Source organism: Podarcis melisellensis, assembly GCF_964234715.1.
Source record: "Podarcis melisellensis genome assembly, chromosome: 8".
Taxonomy (NCBI): Eukaryota; Metazoa; Chordata; class Lepidosauria; order Squamata; family Lacertidae; genus Podarcis; species Podarcis melisellensis.
The window spans coordinates 3,303,978-3,324,145 of NC_138540.1; the positions used below are offsets into that span (position 1 = coordinate 3,303,978).

The 20,168-nt window shown below is 45.2% G+C and overlaps 1 protein-coding gene across 1 annotated transcript; it reads right to left on the reverse strand.

Annotated features, from left to right (window-relative positions):
- Positions 1 to 3,865: 3,865 nt before the first annotated feature.
- ITPRIPL1 (ITPRIP like 1) lies at positions 3,866 to 7,706 on the reverse strand. The gene is made up of 2 exons (XM_081921319.1): positions 7,544 to 7,706; positions 3,866 to 5,800 (listed from the first exon to the last, which is right to left on the reverse strand). Exon 2 carries the CDS (start codon positions 5,781 to 5,783, stop codon positions 4,215 to 4,217), a length of 1,569 nt encoding a protein of 522 aa, XP_081777445.1. The 5' UTR covers positions 5,784 to 5,800; positions 7,544 to 7,706; the 3' UTR covers positions 3,866 to 4,214.
- Positions 7,707 to 20,168: the final 12,462 nt, after the last annotated feature.

Below are 20,168 nucleotides of genomic sequence, written 5' to 3' on the forward strand. Positions count from 1 at the left end.
TCCCTATTAAGGTACCCAAGAGCCCGTGTAGAGTCCTTAGGTGGATTCCCTATCGATAGGAGAAAATAACAGAGGCCAACCAGAGAATATTGAGAAACAAAGCAGCTAATAAGCCTGATCTTTATTAAATGGTTGCAACAGGGTGCTCATGCAGGAGGGAGGAGAACCCTGAACAATGGTGCGCAAGCCCTTATATAGACTTTTGAAATTGCCCACCCCCAAGACCACCCACCTAAAACATCATACATGCTTCGCAGAAGGAGGCGGTCTACAGCAGAACTCCCGCCTACCAGGATGCCTGACAATGGTCACATTGCATTACCTGGGCAGCCTGGACATTCTTTTGTGATGGTTAATACTTTAGTTCCTGAATCAAGGTCACAGGCTCCCCCTGTTCATGCACAAATATGCCCAAAAGACAGGTAAGCAAGACAGTGGGGAGGCTTTCCCATTTCCTTCCACCTTGCAGAGAAATATTAGAGGTCAATTTGGGAGAGTCAAAATGGTTTCAGGATTGCTCTCCTGTCCTATTTCAGAGACGTGGTTTATATACTTATGTGTGTGTTTGCCTTGTACATTTAAGAACATTAAATTTATATTTGAAACCTTAGAATTCTTATAACAACAATATATTCCATTTTGTAATTATAAATATTTTTAAATTGTAGATTTCCTTGATAAAGGTTGGGAGTAGTTGAAAAAACAATGGATCATCTTACCCTATGCTTTTTGCTCCTTGCACTTCTAGAGTCATAGCCAATTAAGACATTAATGAATCAGTTAAGCCAGAGTCAGGGCCGTCTTTAGCAGATGCGGCGCCGGGGTGCAAAAATCCACCCAGCACCCCCAAATTACCACGGATGGGGGGGGGCGAAGCTGTGCACTGCCAGCTGTCGGGGGAGGGGGCGCAATTCTCCCCCATGCTGCTGCGGGAGAGCAATCCCCACAGAGGCTTGGGAGGGAAGCTGCACGTCCGGCAGCCGTATGGTTGGCAGGGTGTAGCTGGCGGACTTGCAGGGAAAGGGGAGGCCGCCGGCAAATCCGCGCAGCTCCCCCACTCGCTGGGGCACCCCTGAGAGGCCGGCGCCCTGGCACAACGAACCACTAAGCCCTATGGGAAAGACGGCTCTGGCCAAAGTACATAAATGATTAGAATTTGGGGCTAGGTCCTGGGGGACCCGGGTTCAAATCCCTGCTCTGACATGAAACTCACTGGTAATTGTGAGCCAGTCACATCTCAGCCTTAATAAGCTCCCTGACAGGTTTGTTGGGAGAACGTGGTGCAGCACCTTCAGCTCTTTGGAGGAAAGATGGGACATAAATGCATAAATACCTAATTTGGCATATCTGAGTGACACAATAGTTCTGTAGCAGAAAGGTGATGGATGCGTAGCATAGCAGCAAGCACTATTTTAAAAAAGGCATTCCTTCTTGTGTGCATTCATATCAAGGAAAGAATTAAGAGTAATTTGTTTTGGATTGTGTTGTTTTTAATCTGCTACACTTTTAATATGAAATGGAGTTGCCGCTTTTAACATATTTTTATCTATTTCATAAAATGCACCCACTGCTTGGTTGTAAATAATAATAATAATAAATCTCAAAGCAGTTTACAAAAAGACAGGGCTCCACAATTCTTGGCTGGCTTAAGTAGCCCACCCTCAAACTGCTTGCAAGGCATCTGAACCTATTGAGATTGTTATAACTTGGGGGGATGGGAGTAGGATGTGTGCCGAAACCCTTCTAACCCTTATAAAATATAAGTGAGGTTTCAAATAGCCAGACTAGCTTCCTGGTGAGATGACAGCCTAAGTCTGTGGTTCTCAAACGTCCTCTGGGGTATAGTTTGAGAATAAAAATTTGCTAGCACCACACTGAATTTTTTATTGATAATACATTGCAAAACAAAAAGAAACCTTTCCTAGCTGTGTTTGGTTTCTAAAATAGAATACAACTACTTTATAATATGATCAAGTGACATCCATAAAGTATAAAACAAAGCTACATAAAAACATGAGTCATTCGCACACACTTGATGCTTTTGGTCTCATTTAGATAAGATATTTATCCATATTCTGCAAATAAAAGCATATATTTTGATACTATACTATACTATTCCATACTGAAATGTGTAAATGTTTCTTTGGTTGTCCTTCAATCTTCCCACCACACTTGGCATCCTCTCCTGCCACACCCTTTGAAACTCTGTCCTAGGTAATGGGAAGTGGATCAGACAGAAAATGGGTTTGGCCTCCCTCAAACTTGCTGGTACTTAGAAAGGCAAAGGCAAGAGCAGAGAGTGAAGTGGAGTGATGTGAGGTAGAAGCTGGAAGTGGAAGGGACAGGCTGGGAAGCCAGAGAGACAGAGCGATGTTTGATTTCTGTTTGAAGATTGCAACTATGGGAGAAAGCAAGGTCTCTTAGAGTGCTAATGCTGTGAACTCCTCCATTGTAGGCTTAAAAAAGGTAAAGGTACCCCTGCCCGTACGGGCCAGTCGTGTCCGACTCTAGGGTTGTGCGCCCATCTCACTTAAGAGGCCGGGGGGCCAGCGCTGTCCGGAGACACTTCTGGGTCACGTGGCCAGCGTGACGAAGCTGCTCTGGCGAGCCAGCACCAGCACAGCACATGGAAACGCCGTTTACCTTCCCGCTATAAAACAGTACCTATTTATCTAATTGCACTTAGGGGTGCTTTCAAACTGCTAGGTGGGCAGGAGCTGGGACCAAAAGACGGGAGCTCACCCCGCCGTGGGGATTCGAACCGCCGACCATGCGATCGGCAAGTCCTAGGCACTGAGGTTTTACCCACAGCGCCTAGGTGGTATATATTTGTAAATAAACCATAAATCCTAAAGACACCTCAGCCTTTGCTGGGCCCAGTGCTTTTTTTCTATAATTTTTTTTGGGTACTCATTTACCTACTCATATTGAAATACTGCCCCACAATGAGGCCATACTTAGCTTCACAAAATGTTTGGGGGTATGCATATCCCTGCGTCCCCCCAGAAAAAAGCACTGGCTGTGCCTCATTCTGAAGGAAACCTGAAGCCTGGACAAGTGCCTGGATGCTCCTGCACAGTTTATTTAGGAATCCCTGCTCTTCATGCATGCAAGCTTTTCACTGCCTCTACACATCCTCATCCAAATGCCACCTCGTATCCACCACACTCCCAGTTTAATCCACATCCACCATTTCCACAGCTCTTTGTTTTTTAATAATATAGGATGGCATTCTGAAGAGGGCATTGTGTGGCTGCTGTTCAAAAATTGCTTGCATAACCAGCCTTGAATCCATGGTAGACTGCTGTCCTTAGAAACCTTTGCAGGGATACATTGTGCAGTTCTTATTTTGAAGAGAATAAAAAATCTCTGGTGGTTCCCATTCATTTGAATGAAGCATGTGCAGGACAGCTTTCTAACTCAGTGGTAGGAAGCCTGTGGTCCCCCAGGTGTTGCTGGACTACAACTCCCATCAGCCCTTGGCCATGCTGGTTGGAGCTGATGGGAGCCCAGCAGTATATGGATGGTGAGTAACTACCCACCCCTGTTCAAACAGCGTGCTGTGCCCCATGTTAATCAATTTCTTTGGATTTTCTGCCACGGGCACCAGGTGTGTTGCATACGGCCCCTGCACACAGTGTGACAGTGCTGCCATAGTTAGGGATTGACACACTTCTTTTGTTTTCAGACCAAAGACAGATTAGTGACCCCTCCTTCCATCTCATGTTCCATTGAAGAAACAGCTGGGGAAGTTGCAAATGCAGCCCTGTGGCCATCAGATGCCTGTGGTTAGTTTATGGGTTTTCTAAAGGTAGACCTAGAGAAGCAGTGAAACACAGTGGCTTCATTGGAGGCATGACAGGCATTTAAGAACACAGTTTGCTGGAACCTTTATTTCAAGTTTAATATAGCAAATTCGTTTGGAACTGGAGCATATAAAAATACAGAAGAGTAGTTGGCACTAAGAATGTAAACCAGCATGGTTTGATGGGCCCTTTTGCAGCCTCACCTGCCTTTTACCAGATCAATGTGGAGCATGGGAACATTGTGACGATACCCACATGGCACCATCCCAGGATCAGTGATGCTCCTACACATCTAAGCCAGCTTTGTTTCATTGCTGGCCACAGCCCTCTGCCTTTCCAACCCTGTTAGGGTATGTGGATCTATGAAGAGCCAAAAAAGGCTGGTCTTTCTAACAGAGCTGACTTTTGCTACTGTCGGTACCCTGTCAGCAGAGCCCTCACTGGTTGTACAACCTCTGCAAACTCCTTCATTGCCTTGGTATGAAGGTTTGGGTCCTCTGCCAAGTGCCTGAAAAGATTTATGGGTGTCGCACTCCGGAGGGCCTTAGGCATAGGGATCTGGATAGGCAAGGAGATGTTACCAATAAGGAAATGCTGAAGATATACCTCCTGCAGGGCAGTGTGCATATACAAGAGGATGTCCTGAAGTCTTCGTGCAGAGCTCTCAGGGCCCCAGTCCAACGGGGGCTGAAAGAGCAAGAGATGCATCAGGCAAGTCTTGTAGTGATAGTTGGTGAGCACCATGTTCCTCCCCTCTGATGGGCTGGACTCTTTGAAATAGATTATGATCTGGAGACATTTCAGGTGGCAGCTCTCCTCTGGGACTCGCTGGCTCACCCACTTAAAAAAGAGCAACTCCTGGACAGCAAAAGACTTCTGCCACACAGTGCCAGTCAAACGATCCATCTCGGCAGGCTGGGTGGCCAGGAAGACCAAGGAGTCTCCTTGCTGTACCCCGAGTATGATGTCAACAGAGATCGACCTGCCTGACCGGAATGCCAATTTCAGTCGACATGTTGAATTAGAAGGCTGAGGCACAAGGTCAAGGTTGTACTTGGGCTGAATACTGGGCCAGGCCTTGTCCACCAGGCCTTGGAACCAGCGGGTGATTTTCTCCACATCCAAGTGGAAGCTGGTACACAAAACGTGGATAAGGAAGGTTCCTTGCTTGTCACTGCTCAGTTCTTGTTCTGGATGGTGAAGGAAACACACCACGTCCCCCAGGAGCCTCTCTCTCTTGCACACACATTCTGGCTCCACCAAGATGTGTCCGTGTGTGCTTGGGGCACCCTCAGATTCACTAGTTTCAATGTGGAAAGAGTGCCCCTTGGGTGGCAGTACGGGCACAAGAACGCGGAAAGCTTTGGAAGGCTTCTGTGTGTGCCATCCTTCAAAGGCACTGTCCACCCCAATGCAATTCTCCAGCACTGGGAGGGTGTTCTGGTAGGGAAGGGCTCCGCGACAAGCCTCCAGCAAGTCATTCACAAAGGTCTCCACAAAAGCACACATGCTGGTCAGATCACTGGTTTCCAGGTCAACGTGCTGGTCATAGAAGGTCTCCAGCATTTTTTGCTTGGATTCGTCATATTCGGGTTCCATGTCAGTGTCGTCATAGTCTTCTTCATTGGTGGTGGTGCTGGAGCTGTCTGTGCTGGAGTCATAACTGGGTTCCTTCTCTATGGTGTGTCTGCAGCACCCAAACAGGATGAGAATGACCAGCCCTACGTAGTGCCACCCATCCCAGGTTCCATCCTCTGCTGCCGGATCGGTTGTCACCCAATCCTCCCGGCTCTGCCTTGGGTCCCAGCTCCAGCCCTTCTGGTCAAATTCTGTCTGCAGGCGTCCCATTTCTGTTTTCATCAGCTTCTCATGCTCCTGGAGCCGGTCCAGTGTGGCCGAGTCTGTGTGGTCACTGACCATCAGGGGGTGATGAACTAGAGCTAGCACAGCCAGGAAGATGAGGGGGCCCAAGGCCATCTCTAAAGCAGATGTCCCTGGAGAAAAACATGAGAGAGAAAAGGATCCAAACTGTTGACAAGGAAGATTTCTCAGCAAGGCTGCATGAATTCTGCCCTGGAGAAAAAACTGAATCCTGCAATCAGTATAAATCATATCAATTGAATTGTAAACATAGCTTATTTGCTAAGTGATTACCATTTTGTACATTTCCCCCTCCTGGTATTGGTAACTGTGGGGAGTGGGAAGGAACTGGGGTTGGTGGGGTGGAGCTGGATAGGAAACATCTGGGATGTTTCTGCTCTTCCCACCCTTCAGGTACTTATTACCTGAGACCTGCTTGCACAGAGGTGTGAGCCAAAGGGGCTCAGCCAGCAGACCACCACTGAGCCAAGCACTTCCCCCCCCAAAACAATACCAGAACACATGTCAATCAGCTCAGAATGTGGCAATAGGTAGCTTTCACATTTTTGCCCGTGGCAGCCAGTGCTTTTTTCCTTAAAAAATGTTTAGGTGTACTCTCATTTTCCCACTCATATTGAAAAACTGCCGCTCAATGAGGCCAAACTTAGATTCACAAAATGTTTAGGGATATCCCCCAAGAAAAAAGCACTGGTGATAGCAATGGTGAAAGTCAGCAAAAGAAGTAAAAGAGCAAGTTAAGGACACAAGAAGAGCCTGGTTCAGTCCAGCATCCCGTTCTCATAGTGGCCAGTCAGTTGCCTGTGAGAAACCTTCACAGCCAGACGTGAGCACAAGAGCACTTTCCCTTCGTGTTTCCAGAAACTGGTATTCAGAAGCATTTCTGCTTCCAGCCATGGAGGCAGAGCAGAGGCATCCCGGCTAGTGGCCCCTGTGACCTTCTCCTCCATGAATTTGTCCAGTCCTGTTTTAAAGCCATCCAACTCAGTGGTGCATCCAAGTTCTCACTGTAACTGCCAGCCAAATGGTATGCAGACTATTCCTATCCCTGCTACGATTTGTCCTTTTCAGTTTATTGTTCTTCCGCCATTATTGTTCTGTGAGGGTCAAGACTCAAGGGCGTTGGTGGCTGGGCCTGAAGCCCAACCCCCAGGGTGAGGGTCTCTTGGTGGGGAAGGGTTTAATCTCCCTTGATAACAGATGGGGAAAAGGTGTTTGTGTTATCGCAAGTGAGAGATGTTTTTTTTTTGTCTTTTCACTTGGATTTGGACATGATGATGGGCTGTTGAATGTTTTGAGTGTTTTGCCAAAGTGAGAATTGAGTGGATGGTACTATGTGATGGAAGCAAGGGGAGTGTAATTGTCAGAGGAGTGAGGGTGGCACTTAATTCCTGATTTGTAATATTACATCTGGGGGCACTTTTTTGTAATAGTCGTGTGGTCCATATATATATCTGCTGCATTCTGATATATTTTCATTTTGCAAATAATTCACTTTTGTTTTTATTTTAGTTTTTAGAGATTTGCTGCTTAATTGTGTTACTACAAATGTAGGCTTTTATCATTAGCAGCTGTGTTGAATGTGGGATTTGTCTTTTTTATATAATGTATCTTGATTCTTGTTGAAGCAAGCTGCCTGTAGTCATCAGTCCAGGGCTGCATGCCAGTTGGTAGGTTGGGCAGGAGAGACCGAAAGTGGAAGGAGCTATGGTTGTGGCTCTTACCCCATTTGCACAGCGGACTGCCTTGCAGCTACACAAACACCAGAGGTTTCTACACATCCGCCCACCCTTGTAGCTTGCCTCCAGCTGCCTGTCACATAGGCCAATCCCACCCCTCTCCATCACTTCCATTCCTACCTCTGGAGGCGCACAGCTCTTAAAGGGGCAGAGCATCTTAAGCCAGGGCTGCTCCATGCCTCTCCTCCTCTCTGCAGGCACAGCACAACATACTCAAGTCACTCTTGTTCTTTAAAGCCTGGGCCTTCCCCAGCTCTCCCGCTGCCTTTGTGCAGCCCTGTTGGCTGCTGCTACCTGCTGCACTGGTAGCTCACCCCCATTATTACTTGGCTGACTGTGAAGTCACATCTGCCCCAGCAGTCACAGCTGCCCTTAAAAGGAGAGGGAAGCAGGTCCAGCTTCCCTTGCTCTGCTCTGCATGGGTCCCTTGGCCACCAGGACTGCTCCTGCTCACCTCTGGCAAGAAGACAAGGCACCAGTGAGAGTTTAGACCAGCCTGGTGGCCTTCACCTGTTTTGGACTACAACTCCTATCTGCCCCAGCTGGTATGGCCATCTCTGGGCTATCTCCATAGCTGTCAACGTTCCCCTTTTTTAAGGGAAATTCCCTTATTCCGAATAGGATTCCTTGCAAGAAAAGGGAAAAGTTGACAGCTATGGCCATCTCTGCCTCTGGTGGATAGGCCCAAAGGCATGTACCAAGCTGCAGCAGAGGGACCACAGCTGAAGGGTTGAGAGCTCAGCAGCAGAGCCCAGGCAAGGGTTCCAGGGTCAGTCTCTGGCATCTCCTGCTTAAAAAAGGATCAGGTAAGAGGTGGCACAAAGGCCCTCAGCAGAACGCCCTGGACTGCTGCTGCTGCCAGTTAGAACAGGGCTGCCATAGGTCTGGATCTTCCCGGACGTTACTGGGATTTCAAGGGCGGAATTGACTTCCGGGGGGGATTTCCGAAAGGCAGCGCTTTCTCCTGGATCTTAGGCAAGTCAATCGAAACAACATTGGGCTCAACAATTTAGGTGGTTTCCTTAAAAGAAGCTCAATAATTTTGGGGTGTCCTGGTTTTTACTTTATTAAATATGGCAACCCTGAGTTAGAATAATAGACAATACTGAGCTAGATGTGAAGCTGCCTTATTCCAGACCAGGCTACATTCTAGTTCAGTCATAGAGTTATGCTTCTCACCTTCAGTGGAAAAGACCTGTCTCCTCTGCCTAAGACCCCAGAGAGCTATTGACAGTCAAGAGGAGCCACCCTGGCTGGCTGGGCTGATGTGAGTTAGGGATGCAAGGAGGCAGCAACTTCCATTCCGACCTGTGTTTGGTTTCTGCTAAATAGTATGTCATTTCAGTATGAAGGAAACAGCAAAAGAAGGTTTTTTAAAATCTATTAATTATGCCTCATTTGCAAACTTGAAAAACAAGAACAATGATGGGAACAAATACAAAAAGGATTTGCTTACTTGTTTGTGTCCCTGACCAGAGATGCTCTGACCAGAGATACTCTGGTTTCACCTCAGATCGTATAAATCTTTCCCCTGACCAGAGATGAGCATGTGAACTGCAGCAATTTCTATTTGATTTTTTGCCTTTGCCAGAATTTTCCACCAGTGCTTTATCAGGTAGTATTATTCTAAGAGATATCCAGCAGGCACTGTTCTGTTGCAGCAAGTGCCATCTTCTAATTCAGTTTTTAGTATGATGGGTATGCCAAGGTAGCTATTGATGTAAAAAGCCCTGGGACCATGGGACCAGAATACCAAAAAGATAGTCTCTTCCCTTATACAGTGGTACCTTGGGTTAAGTACTTAATTTGTTCCAGAGGTCCGTTCCTAACCTGAAACTGTTCTTAACCTGAAGCACCACTTTAGCTAATGGGGCCTCTTGCTGCCGCCGCACCGCTGGAGCACAATTTCTGTTCTCATCCTGAAGCAAAGTTCTTAACCTGAAGCACTATTTCTGGGTTAGCGGAGTCTGTAACCTGTAGCGTATGTAACCTGAAGTGTATGTAACATGAGGTACCACTGTACACCTAACTGATCGCTGCTCTCTGCAGGAGATGGGATCCTGCAGACACTGTTTTATCGGGAGGTCTGTTCTGCTCATTGTTGGAATAGTGCCTTTGGTATGGCAGCGACTACATTATATATAGTATATATTCACATACACTGTTTTTATATAGGTAATGGTTTTTAATGGTTTTTAATTATTTGTATACTGTATATGCAAATGCTTTAGACATGTCTTTATTATATTGTGAAATCCCTTCTGCATAGGAAGCAATTCATAAATTAATTAAATGAATAAAGTTTGCCAAAACACAAGATGTCAAATTTCTTTAGCTGGTTGGTTGTTGTGCAAGAGCTCCGGACCACCTTTAAGTGAACAACCTGTATTTGCCTGTATGTAACTGAATCACAGTTAGAACAGTAAACTTATGAACTGGAAACTAGATTGAATCATGCCCCACAAATAGCCGCAGTCTGGAAGCGCCCAGTGCATCAATACTGTTCAGAAGAGACACACTCTGCTCCCAATGCCCTTGAAGTGGGGGTCACCAACCGTGTGACTGTGATGCCATGCTACCTGTGAAGGCCTTCATTGGTGCCTCTGAGTTGTTGTTTTTAAATAAATAAGTCCTCCAAGAATCACTGTTAGAAAATGCCCTTGGAAGCAATTTATTTGAAATGAGCCAACCAGTTTCATCAAGTAAACGAGCTATTTAAGAAGGATTTGATAAATGGTTTTGTGGAACGAAACTCTGACTTTGAAATGGGGCTGCCTGAGAGTAAAGAAATTTCTAAAATATATAAATGTTATTAGATTGGAAAAAAAAGATGAATTAGATAAGTCAACAATGATACAATGGGCTAAAGATTTAGATCATAATATTGATATGGTTTCATGGGAGAAGTTATCGGAAAAGGACATGCAATTTACTGCCTGTTATACTTTTAAAAAAACCAAACTATTTGGAAATGATGTGCAGGTGGTACCTAATGTCAAACAAATGGCCAAAACGTATAAAAATGTGTCAAGTAAATGTTGGAAGTATAAACAGACCGAAGGGTCATTCTTTCATATGTGGTGGACATGCAAAAAGGCTAAAGGCTTTTGGGAAATGATATATAATGAAATGAAGGTGTTTAAGTGGATTATTCCCAAAAGACTTGAAGCCTTTCTTATAGGGATAATAGGGAAACATATTCTGAAGACGATGACCAAATTATTTATGTATGTGACAACAGCAGCTGGAATACTATATGCATAGAAATGGAAAGACGTAATGGACTATGTGGAAATGGCAAAGCAGACAGCAAAATTAAGAGACCAAAATGATGAGCTTTTTACAGTAGGCTGGAGGCCTTTTTTGGACTATTTGAAAAACATTATAGCCAAATGAAATCATGGGCAGAATTCAACACATGAGCAGTGGAAGAACAATGATAAAATAATTGTATTAAAGGTTTTTTTTTGTAATAGATAAGAGTTTGCCATATAATGCAGTAGAAAAGGGTTTGAAGAAAAACACTGTGGACATTTGGGTAGGAAGTTAATCTATGAAACAAAGTTATTATGTAATTATCTAATTTTAGAAATTTTGGAAACTTAATAAAAATTTACATTTGCAATGAGCTGGCTGGGCTGCTCCCATCCTGTCGGTATTTCTGGACAATGTGTGAAGATTGAGCTGTGACTGCTAGGCACCCTGTCTGGGCAGCAGGCAAGAGAAGTCCCTGGGGTCCGAAGGAGCTGCTGTTTCCCTCTCCCCTGCAGTGCTCTTTTCCTGCATTCCGCCTTACTGTATTTTCTTGTCATTTGATCCACCTGTTCTATTTATTTTGTTTTGCTGCCTGCCAGCCATACGGAGGTAGCTAACTGAGGACTTACTGTTTGCCCCACACTTTCCAGGCACAGGTCTGCGCTTTCCCAGTCCCTGTCCAAGTGCTTCCCCCCTTTTTTGCCCCACTGCTTTCTCCAGAAAAACTCAATCTTTACTACTGATGATAAATTGTGTTTTCAACGGACTGCCATTTGCTCTGATTTAGCAGTAAAGAGCAGGTTTTCACGGGGAAAGCAACGGGGCAAAATAAAAATGCTTAGACATGACCTGGGAAGCCTGGAGCTGTGCCTGGAAATGTAGAGCAACGTGAATTGTGGATGAGCCTTGATAGAAGTTTTGAAATGTACGTGATGGAGGAGGGCAAGAAGTGTGGGAATTGCCCGTTACTCGTTTTGCTGCCAGCTACCCACATGGCACAGCCAGCAGGCTATTGCTTGAGAAACGTTTTGAAAATGTGGGTGTGGAATCCTCCAATTAATGCTCTGTTTGCTTTGCTGCCTGTTGGCAGATGGAGCCAGCAGCTGCTTGAGAGGGGCCTCAGAGGAATATTGGGGTGGGTGGGATATGGCAAGCCTTTCTTGTTTCTGCAAGGTTTATTCCTAGTTGCAGGGCTGTCTTAAGCATCTCCGGCGCCGTGGTGCAAAGATCCCCCGGCAACTCCAAAACAAAGGAGGGGGCTGTAGACAAAGTCCTCTACCTCCCCCACCACCCCGATCCCCGGCGTGGCGGCGGCGATCAAGCAGGAAAACGTGCTGGCGGACATGCTCTCCGACGTCAGGGCACCCGAGAAGGCAGCCCGGGAAGGCTGTGTGCTCCCTTTTGTCAGGAACCAGGAGGAGGACAAGGACCGGGAGCAGGGCTGTCTTTAGCAGATCCAGAGGCTTCCTAAACCTCTGCAGGGATCACTCTCCTCCTGCGGAGGCTTGGGAAGGAAGCTGCACACCCACCAGCCATATAGTTGGCGGGGCGCAGCTGATGGGCGTGTAGGGAAAGAGGAGGTTGCCCCCACTCGCTAGGTCACCCCTGAGAAGCCGGCACCCTGGCGCGACGCACCACTAAACCCTATGGGAAAGACGGCTCTGCCTAGTTGTTCGGGTTGGGGGAGTCCAGTGCAGAGGGATCAAAATGAGGATGGCAATCATAATGATTACTCTTTTCCTGGGTGTTCCAAAGTTGTTTTGGGGGACATTGCAGAGGCATTTTCATTGTCATTATGATCACCTTTTCCAATTGTTGCAAATGGGTTTGTGTGTGCTGATTTCAAGCTTTCCTCCCAGCTGCGGAGCGTGAGTTCTCTGCACCCAGGGTGGCCACAAGCACGGGGGGGGGTGCACATGTCAGGGGAAGGGGGGCAGGGTGCGGAGAGTGCAAGAGCCCACTGCAACACCCCTGCCCTTGCCGCCCACACCACTGGAGTGACCCCCTGCACTTTGCATCATGCAGTGAAACAGCAAGGGGCCGCCTTGATAACAACCACGATGTGATAGTATCTGGAAAAGAAGAACACTTTTTAGAACATTTTTTGTTACAAAATAACGATAATCATTGAATAGCTTTTTCCTCATGGGAAGCATGTTGTCTTCCTTCTCTCTTTCCTATTTCTACTCTACTGGGGATTGCAGCCATTTTGGGTCAGGCCACACCCCTGGTGGCAGCCATTTTGTGAGTGGTGCCCTTGTCACCTTCTCAAAATTCCAAAAGCACCCCTGGACCCCAAAAAGTACATAGCCACAGCCTTAAAGTGCCTGGTGTATATTTCCTGATATTACTAGAGTGAAACTTGTTGAAAAGCACTGAAGAAAAAGAGTTGCTGATCTAGAAAGAGAGATCTCCTTGATGGCATCACAATTGTCGCATAGAAAGATTGTGACATCAAAGAACTACCTACTCTGGAAGAATGGCAGACAAAGGTGACAGACTTCATGGGACTGGCAGAGATGACCGGCAGAATCCGCGACCAGGGGAAAGAGACGGTGGAAGAGGACTGGAAGAAATTTAAAATATATCTTAAAAATTGTTGTAAAATTGAGGAGTGCTAGGATGTCAAGGGGTATGAAGTAGAGAATTACAGCTGTAACTAATAAATTTGAGGAAGTTTAATGAAAAGGAAGTTAATTAGATAAACTGATTAAAGGGTTGCTAAAGAATTTTGGAATAAGGATGCAGCGAAAGGGAGGTATGGGGAAGTCGATATATGTTTAATGTTGTGTTTGTTTTTGTTTTGTGATGTGTTTGTTTTTTATTATGTGTTTGAAAAATCAATAAAAAATTTATTAAAAAAAAAAGAAAGATTGTGACATCAAGATTCTCTAAACCACTGAAAACTAAGCTTAGCAAGAACAGTGTGAGCTGACTTCAAATGTTGCCGCTTTTTTCCAGCAGGATGCTAAGAAAGATCTGCAGGGAGTTTGGTCAGGTGGCAGGATTTAAGTTGAACAAAGATAAAACAAAATTGTTGGTAAAGAATTTGAGAGACCAAGAAAAACAAGCATTACAACAAAATTGATCTGACAATAACTAAAAAAAGCTAAAGACCTGGGAATTTGGATTACAGCAAAAAAAAATCAATTTATTTAATGATAATTATAGTAGGACCTAGAAAGAGATAAAAAAAGATTTGGAAATATGGAATAGGCCGAACCTCTTGTTTTGGAGGAGAATTTTGACAATCAAAATGAATGTCCTTCCAAACATGATGTTTCTGTTCCAGATTATTCCTATTGTAGGTAGACCGGCAGAGGGACTTATCAAAATTCATTTGGTAAAGGAAGAAACCCCGAATTAAACACAAATTACTAACTGATATTAAAGATAGAGGGGGTTTTGCGTTACCAGACCTGAGGATCTGTTTTAAAGCATCCTGCCTCTTCTGGCTAAAAGAGTGGGTGATCTTGCAGAACACTGATTTATTGGATCTGGAAGGATGGGACAACAGATTTGGGTGGCACGCCTATTTGGGTGATGGACACAGGGATTTTCTAAATCATATAATACAGAAATCATTATACACGGTGTGGGATAGGTACAAAAATCTACTGGAACCGAAAACACCCTGGAGGTTATCCCCCTAGAGGCCATCTTAGTAAAGAGGGGGAAATGGGGGGAAATTAGATAACCTACAAAGAAAATTATGGAAAAGAGATTTAAAATTTACGGCTTGCTACACACTTGCTCTACGGATGGTACATGACCCCCAGCAAATTGGACAAAATATATAAAACAAACTCAAATTTATGCAGGAGGTGTAAGCAAATGGAGGGAACAATGTACCACATGTGGTGGGGTTGTGAAAATAATAATTTTGGGGTGGGTATTGTCTATGATGAGTTTAAAAAAATGTTTAAACAAACACTTGCGAAAAAGCCGGAAGCCTTTCTTCTAGCCATTCTGACATCTGATGTACCAAATAATAAGAGGAGGGTTTTCTTATATGCTGCAGCAGCAGTAAGAAAGGAGAGAAAGCCCCCACAAAGGAAGAATGGCAAATTAAATTATGTGAATACCTAGAACTAGCAAAAATGACAGAGACAATAAGGAACCAACCAAACCAAAAATTTAAAAATGAGTGGGATTGTTACAGAGTGTATTTGGAAAAACATTTTCCCCAAACAAAACCCTTGATACGCCTTGACTAATTTTCACAAAGTAAACAATAGATAGATATTGTATATTATGAAAGACCAACAAATTAAAAGGAAAAAAGGACACAGTAAAAAAGATAAGGAAGAAGTAAGGAGCCGCAATGAGGTGGAGGGAAGTCGTCACTAAACAATTTAAGACTTAGTGTAGCAGTATTATCTGATGCTGAATTATTTTGATTTCATGGTGTGTAGCTTATTATGTATTGAAAAATGTATGGACTAACTGTATAAATAATGAAACTCAATAAAGAATATATTATTAAAGAAAGACCTGTAAGCGGCCATCATGCTCTGTCCACATGAGCCTTTTTACGTTAACGTCTCGCACATCTGTGGGCCCCAAGACATGACAGCCGACACATTGCATTTCTAGAATTTATCCCTTTTTGCTCCATTCCACCACCTTCACCCCGACTTGTTTATGATGGATTTTGTGTCACTAGAGCTATTTGCAATGCGAACAAGTGACACTCTTGTTACACTTGAACACGGGAGTGGTTTTCACCCCCCAGAACTCACTTGGAGAACCTTTTCACCTTGACTTTGGTGAAGAGGAATGGATGTCTAAACAGGCAGTCGGCAACTATTGGCATTTCCCTAGCCAATGAGAGTTGTGGTTTGAGGGCTAAGAAAAGGCTCATTTCCGAAGATGGATGTGTTGAGAACCTAAGAAGAGCTCTGCTAGTGGTCCATCCAGCCCAGCATCTTTTTCTCACAGTGGCCAATCACTTGCCTATTAACTTATTAACTATTAACCCCATTTGACCCCTATGCCTGTTGTTGCAATGCTGTTCTTCAAGGGCTGACAGATGCCTGCTTTTCACATTCGTAAGGATAGCACGTCTGTCAATTTGACACCAGACACATTCAGGAAAACACTATGCTGGTCACATCCATAAAGAAACAAGTTACATATTAAAATTATGCCTCACCTCACAACAGGGCTGCCTAACTGGGTGGGGATAAGTCATAGGTGCATCTTTCAAATAAATAAAAAAGACAAGTAATGCCACATTTCCTCCTCTGTTTTGTTCTGGCCTGGACTGAATTGGACCTCCAACGTCACCTCCTTCCCCCCCAAACCCCACTGCAAGCAACGCTTTGCTTCCCCAGGCTACCATTTCCACGAGACCCCCCCCCCCCGGGAGGCCAAGCGGAGTCTGACCCAGGTACCCCTTTGTCCCAGCTGGCCGCCTTCTTTGGGAGGCCATCCCAGTCGGGGGCGCGTGGGGGGACGCGGTGCCCACGGTATGCAAGGAAGCTGTAACACGACAGCAGCTGATATATTTACTGCCTGCAGCGGGGCAATATCAAGGGGCGCTTGAATAACCTTTTACAGGTTTATTTATGCAGCGGCCAAGGCTCTGGCCCCCCGCTGGACCAAGCAGCGCAGAGGATTCAGCAATTCCAGCTCCCCTCATAAATCAAGCTGGCGGCTGGCTTGAGTTACGAGGGTCTCCCAGCAATGACAGCCAGCTAATCCCGGCCTCCTTAGCTAGGATTACTGTCCATCATAGTTCATTACCTTGGGGCCCAATCAGCGCCCCTCATCCTCTGGGGCGGGACGAAGAGCACATGTCCACTGGGCAAGAGACACTTGCTGCCCCGAAGACCTGTCATCGCAGCTATAAATAAAGTGACTTGTTTGCAGAAGAGCAAATTTAGCCTGTCCAGAAGGTCAGGGTGGCAGGGAGCCCAGTCTGGCTCCAAATAGCCCTCCATTAAAATGGTTGTCATGCTTGAGTTTCAGGACCAAAGGAGGAGAGAGGCGAGGGCCTTGAAAGGTGGGAAGAGGGCAGAGGGGCAGGAAGGCGCAAAAACCCCGCAGGGCTCTCTGCCTTCCCTCACCCTTTGAGCACACGGAGCGCAAGGTTCTCCCTGAGGGGACCCTAAAGGGACTTCTGGGCTGTTCTGTTTCAATTCACTACCGAGCCAAGTTTTAAAGTGCTGGTTTTGACCTTAAGAAGCCCCAAACAGCTTGAGACAAGGTTATCTCCAAGATATAAGGATATAAGAAAAGTCCTGCTGGATCTAATCCAGTAACCTGTTCTGACAGCGGCCTGTGGGAAGCTCACAAGCGTGACCTGAGCACCAGAGCAATCGCCTCTCCGGTGGTTTCTAGCACTTGGCACTCAGAAGCATTATTGCCTCCAACCACAGCCATCGTGGCTCATAACCCTTTCCCCTTTAGTCTGCTTTTCTGTGGTGGCTCCCATTTTGGAGAACGAGTTCCCTTTAGAGATCAGGTGAGCACCACCGATGGCCAGAAAGGAGTGGGACTTTCACAGACAGAAACTGAGCATGTCAGTCCCTCCCTGACATACTAACTTCTGACACAGGTGGATATTTTATTTTGTTGATATTGAGGAGCATCCCCTCATGTGAGCTCTCTCCCCACAGTCTGAATCAGTGGAGCCCAGAAACAAGTTGGCCTAATAGGAGGGATGGCTCGGTCATCAACAAGGCTTTACCATTTCTTTTGCCAGGGAACTTGGTCAGTTAAAGAGGTATTATATGAAGAAGGACTTTATTTTTTATTATTAACTGTTTTGTATTGTTGACCCAAATCTCCTGACACTCAGAGGCTGCTGCTGCTGCTGTCGCAGCAGATGGGAAAGAAAGGCAAACCTACCTCAATTGCACTTTCTATAAGAATATGTGATCCAGAAAATTCACAATTCTCAGAATTTTGTGATGCAATTCTCCAGCCAAATAATGTGAACAAGAATGTATATCTTAGGGGAATGTGGCTAAAATGCATATACAGGGAACTCATTTACATGTGTTCAATATGTGCACAACCTCACATACGCACATCAGCCCAAACCCAGAAGTGGAAAAAGGACAAATATGGCCCTAAAATTGCATAGAAAGACTCCCATGACCTTGGCCTTCTCCAGAATAATGTGCATACGTGGTGTATTGGATCGAGCACGTGGTGGACTTTGACCAGGGAGAGCCAAGTTCAAATTCTTGATCTGCCATGAAAGGAGTTGAGTGATCTTGGACCCTGTCACTTTCAGCCTAACCAACCTCATAGGGCTGTTGTGAGAATAAAATAAGGAGAAGCAGCTAAAACTATCACTCACTCCTGAATGCCTCTGAATACCACTTGCTGGAGAGAGCAGGCTCATGTCCTGCTTGTGAGTTTCTTAAGGCTCCCAAACTATTTGAATTCTTTAACTTCCTCAGCTCATAGATATGCCTTTGTAAAGGCAAGATTCAACACCTTCCCATCGAACGTGCTGAGAAATAGATTCTCCAATGGACAGATATCGCTCTTATGTGATTGTAATTGTGGGGCACCGGAATCGTTGCATCACATAATTCTTGATTGTGCTTTTCACTTATCGGCCAGGAGCAAGTTTCTTGCTCAATATCTTAAGGGAATTGCCGATGATACGACTGAAGCCAAACTGAGATATCTATTAAATGATGATGACCCCCTAAGATCACTCATGGTTGCCAGATTCTTGATCAGCGTCCTATCCCTAAAGAAGAGAAACGGACTCCTGTGTGGCTCGGATAATCCCTTTAAACCATGATCTATGTTTTAGGATGTAATTAGGTGATATCACCATTGATGTCTTCTATTAATTTATGAGCAGAGGGCGATGTCTATGCTACAAATTTGTTGTAATGTATGATGTTGGTCTTTTGTTTTTGTTTTGCTTTGGTTCTTGTCTGTTTTTTTTTGGTAAGTTTTGGCGGTTTTAAATTTGGAGGTTCAAGTACATTATGGTGGTATGGGAAACTGTCGTGTGACGGGCCAATGGCCGTAATAAAGATCAATCAATCAATCAATCCTGCTTGTGAGTTTCTCATAGGCATCTAGAAAGTGTTCGAAATTCCCAGGTGCCAGGTGTGTTTTGCTACTGGTGCGGGTCCAGTTGTTACTATGTGGAGATTTCCAGGCGCTAAATGGGCAACTGACTTGGGTGCAGTCCTCCATCATCATATCAAGGAAAGTAAGTGCAGGGCTGAATACAGATCTATTTGACTGTGCTGCAGCCTCTCCACAGGCCACCCAAATGGAACTCACAAACCACAGTTTAAAAACCTCTGCCTTAGTCCATAGTTAATACCATTAACTATGTTAATGGTATTAAGTTAATACCAACTGGATATGGAACAACTGATTGGTTCAAAATTGGGAAAGGAGTACGACAAGGCTGTATTTTGTCTCCCTGCTTATTTAACTTATATGCAGAATTCATCATGCGAAAGGCTGGGCTGGATGAATCCCTAGCCGGAATTAAGATTGCCAGAAGAAATATCAACAACCTCAGATATGCAGATGACACAACCTTGATGGCAGAAAGTGAGGAGGAATTAAAGGACCTTTTAATGAGGGTGAAAGAGGAGAGCGCAAAATATGGTCTGAAGCTCAACATCAAAAAAACGAAGATCATGGCCACTGGTCCCATCACCTCCTGGCAAATAGAAGGGGAAGAAATGGAGGTAGTGAGAGATTTTACTTTCTTGGGCTCAATGATCACTGCAGATGGTGACAGCAGCCACGAAATTAAAAGACGCCTGCTTCTTGGGAGAAGGGGAATGACAGGCCTAGACAGCATCTTGAGAAGTAGAGACATCACCTTGCCAACAAAGGTTCGCATAGTTAAAGCTATGGTTTTCCCAGTAGTGATGTATGGAAGTGAGAGCTGGACCATAAAGAAGGCTGATCGCCGAAGAATTGATGCTTTTGAATTATGGTGCTGGAGGAGACTCTTGAGAGTCCCATGGACTGCAAGAAGATCAAACCTCTCCATACTGAAGGAAATCAACCCTGAGTGCTCACTGGAAGGACAGATTGTGAAGCTGAGGCTCCAGTACTTTGGCCACCTCATGAGAAGAGAAGACTACCTGGAAAAGACCCTGATGTTGGGAAAGATGGAGGGCAGAAGGAGAAGGGGACGGCAGAGGACGAGATGGTTGGATAGTGTTTTCGAGGTTACCAGCATGAGTTTGACCAAACTGCGGGAGGCAGTGGAGGACAGAGGTGCCTGGCGTTCTCTGGTCCATGGGGTCACGAAGAGTCGGACACGACTAAACGACTAAACAACAACAAAATACCATTTCTATTTCCACTGTGTGTGTTTCTCCTTCTTGCATACTGGGACAAGTGAATTGTTGTAACAACAGGCTATAGTCAAGCAATGTAGTCACAGAATCGTATAATCGTAGTGATGGAAGATATCCTGAGGGTCATCTAGTCCAACCCCCTAGATTTAAGGTGCCATTTGGTTATATATCTGAGTTTCCAA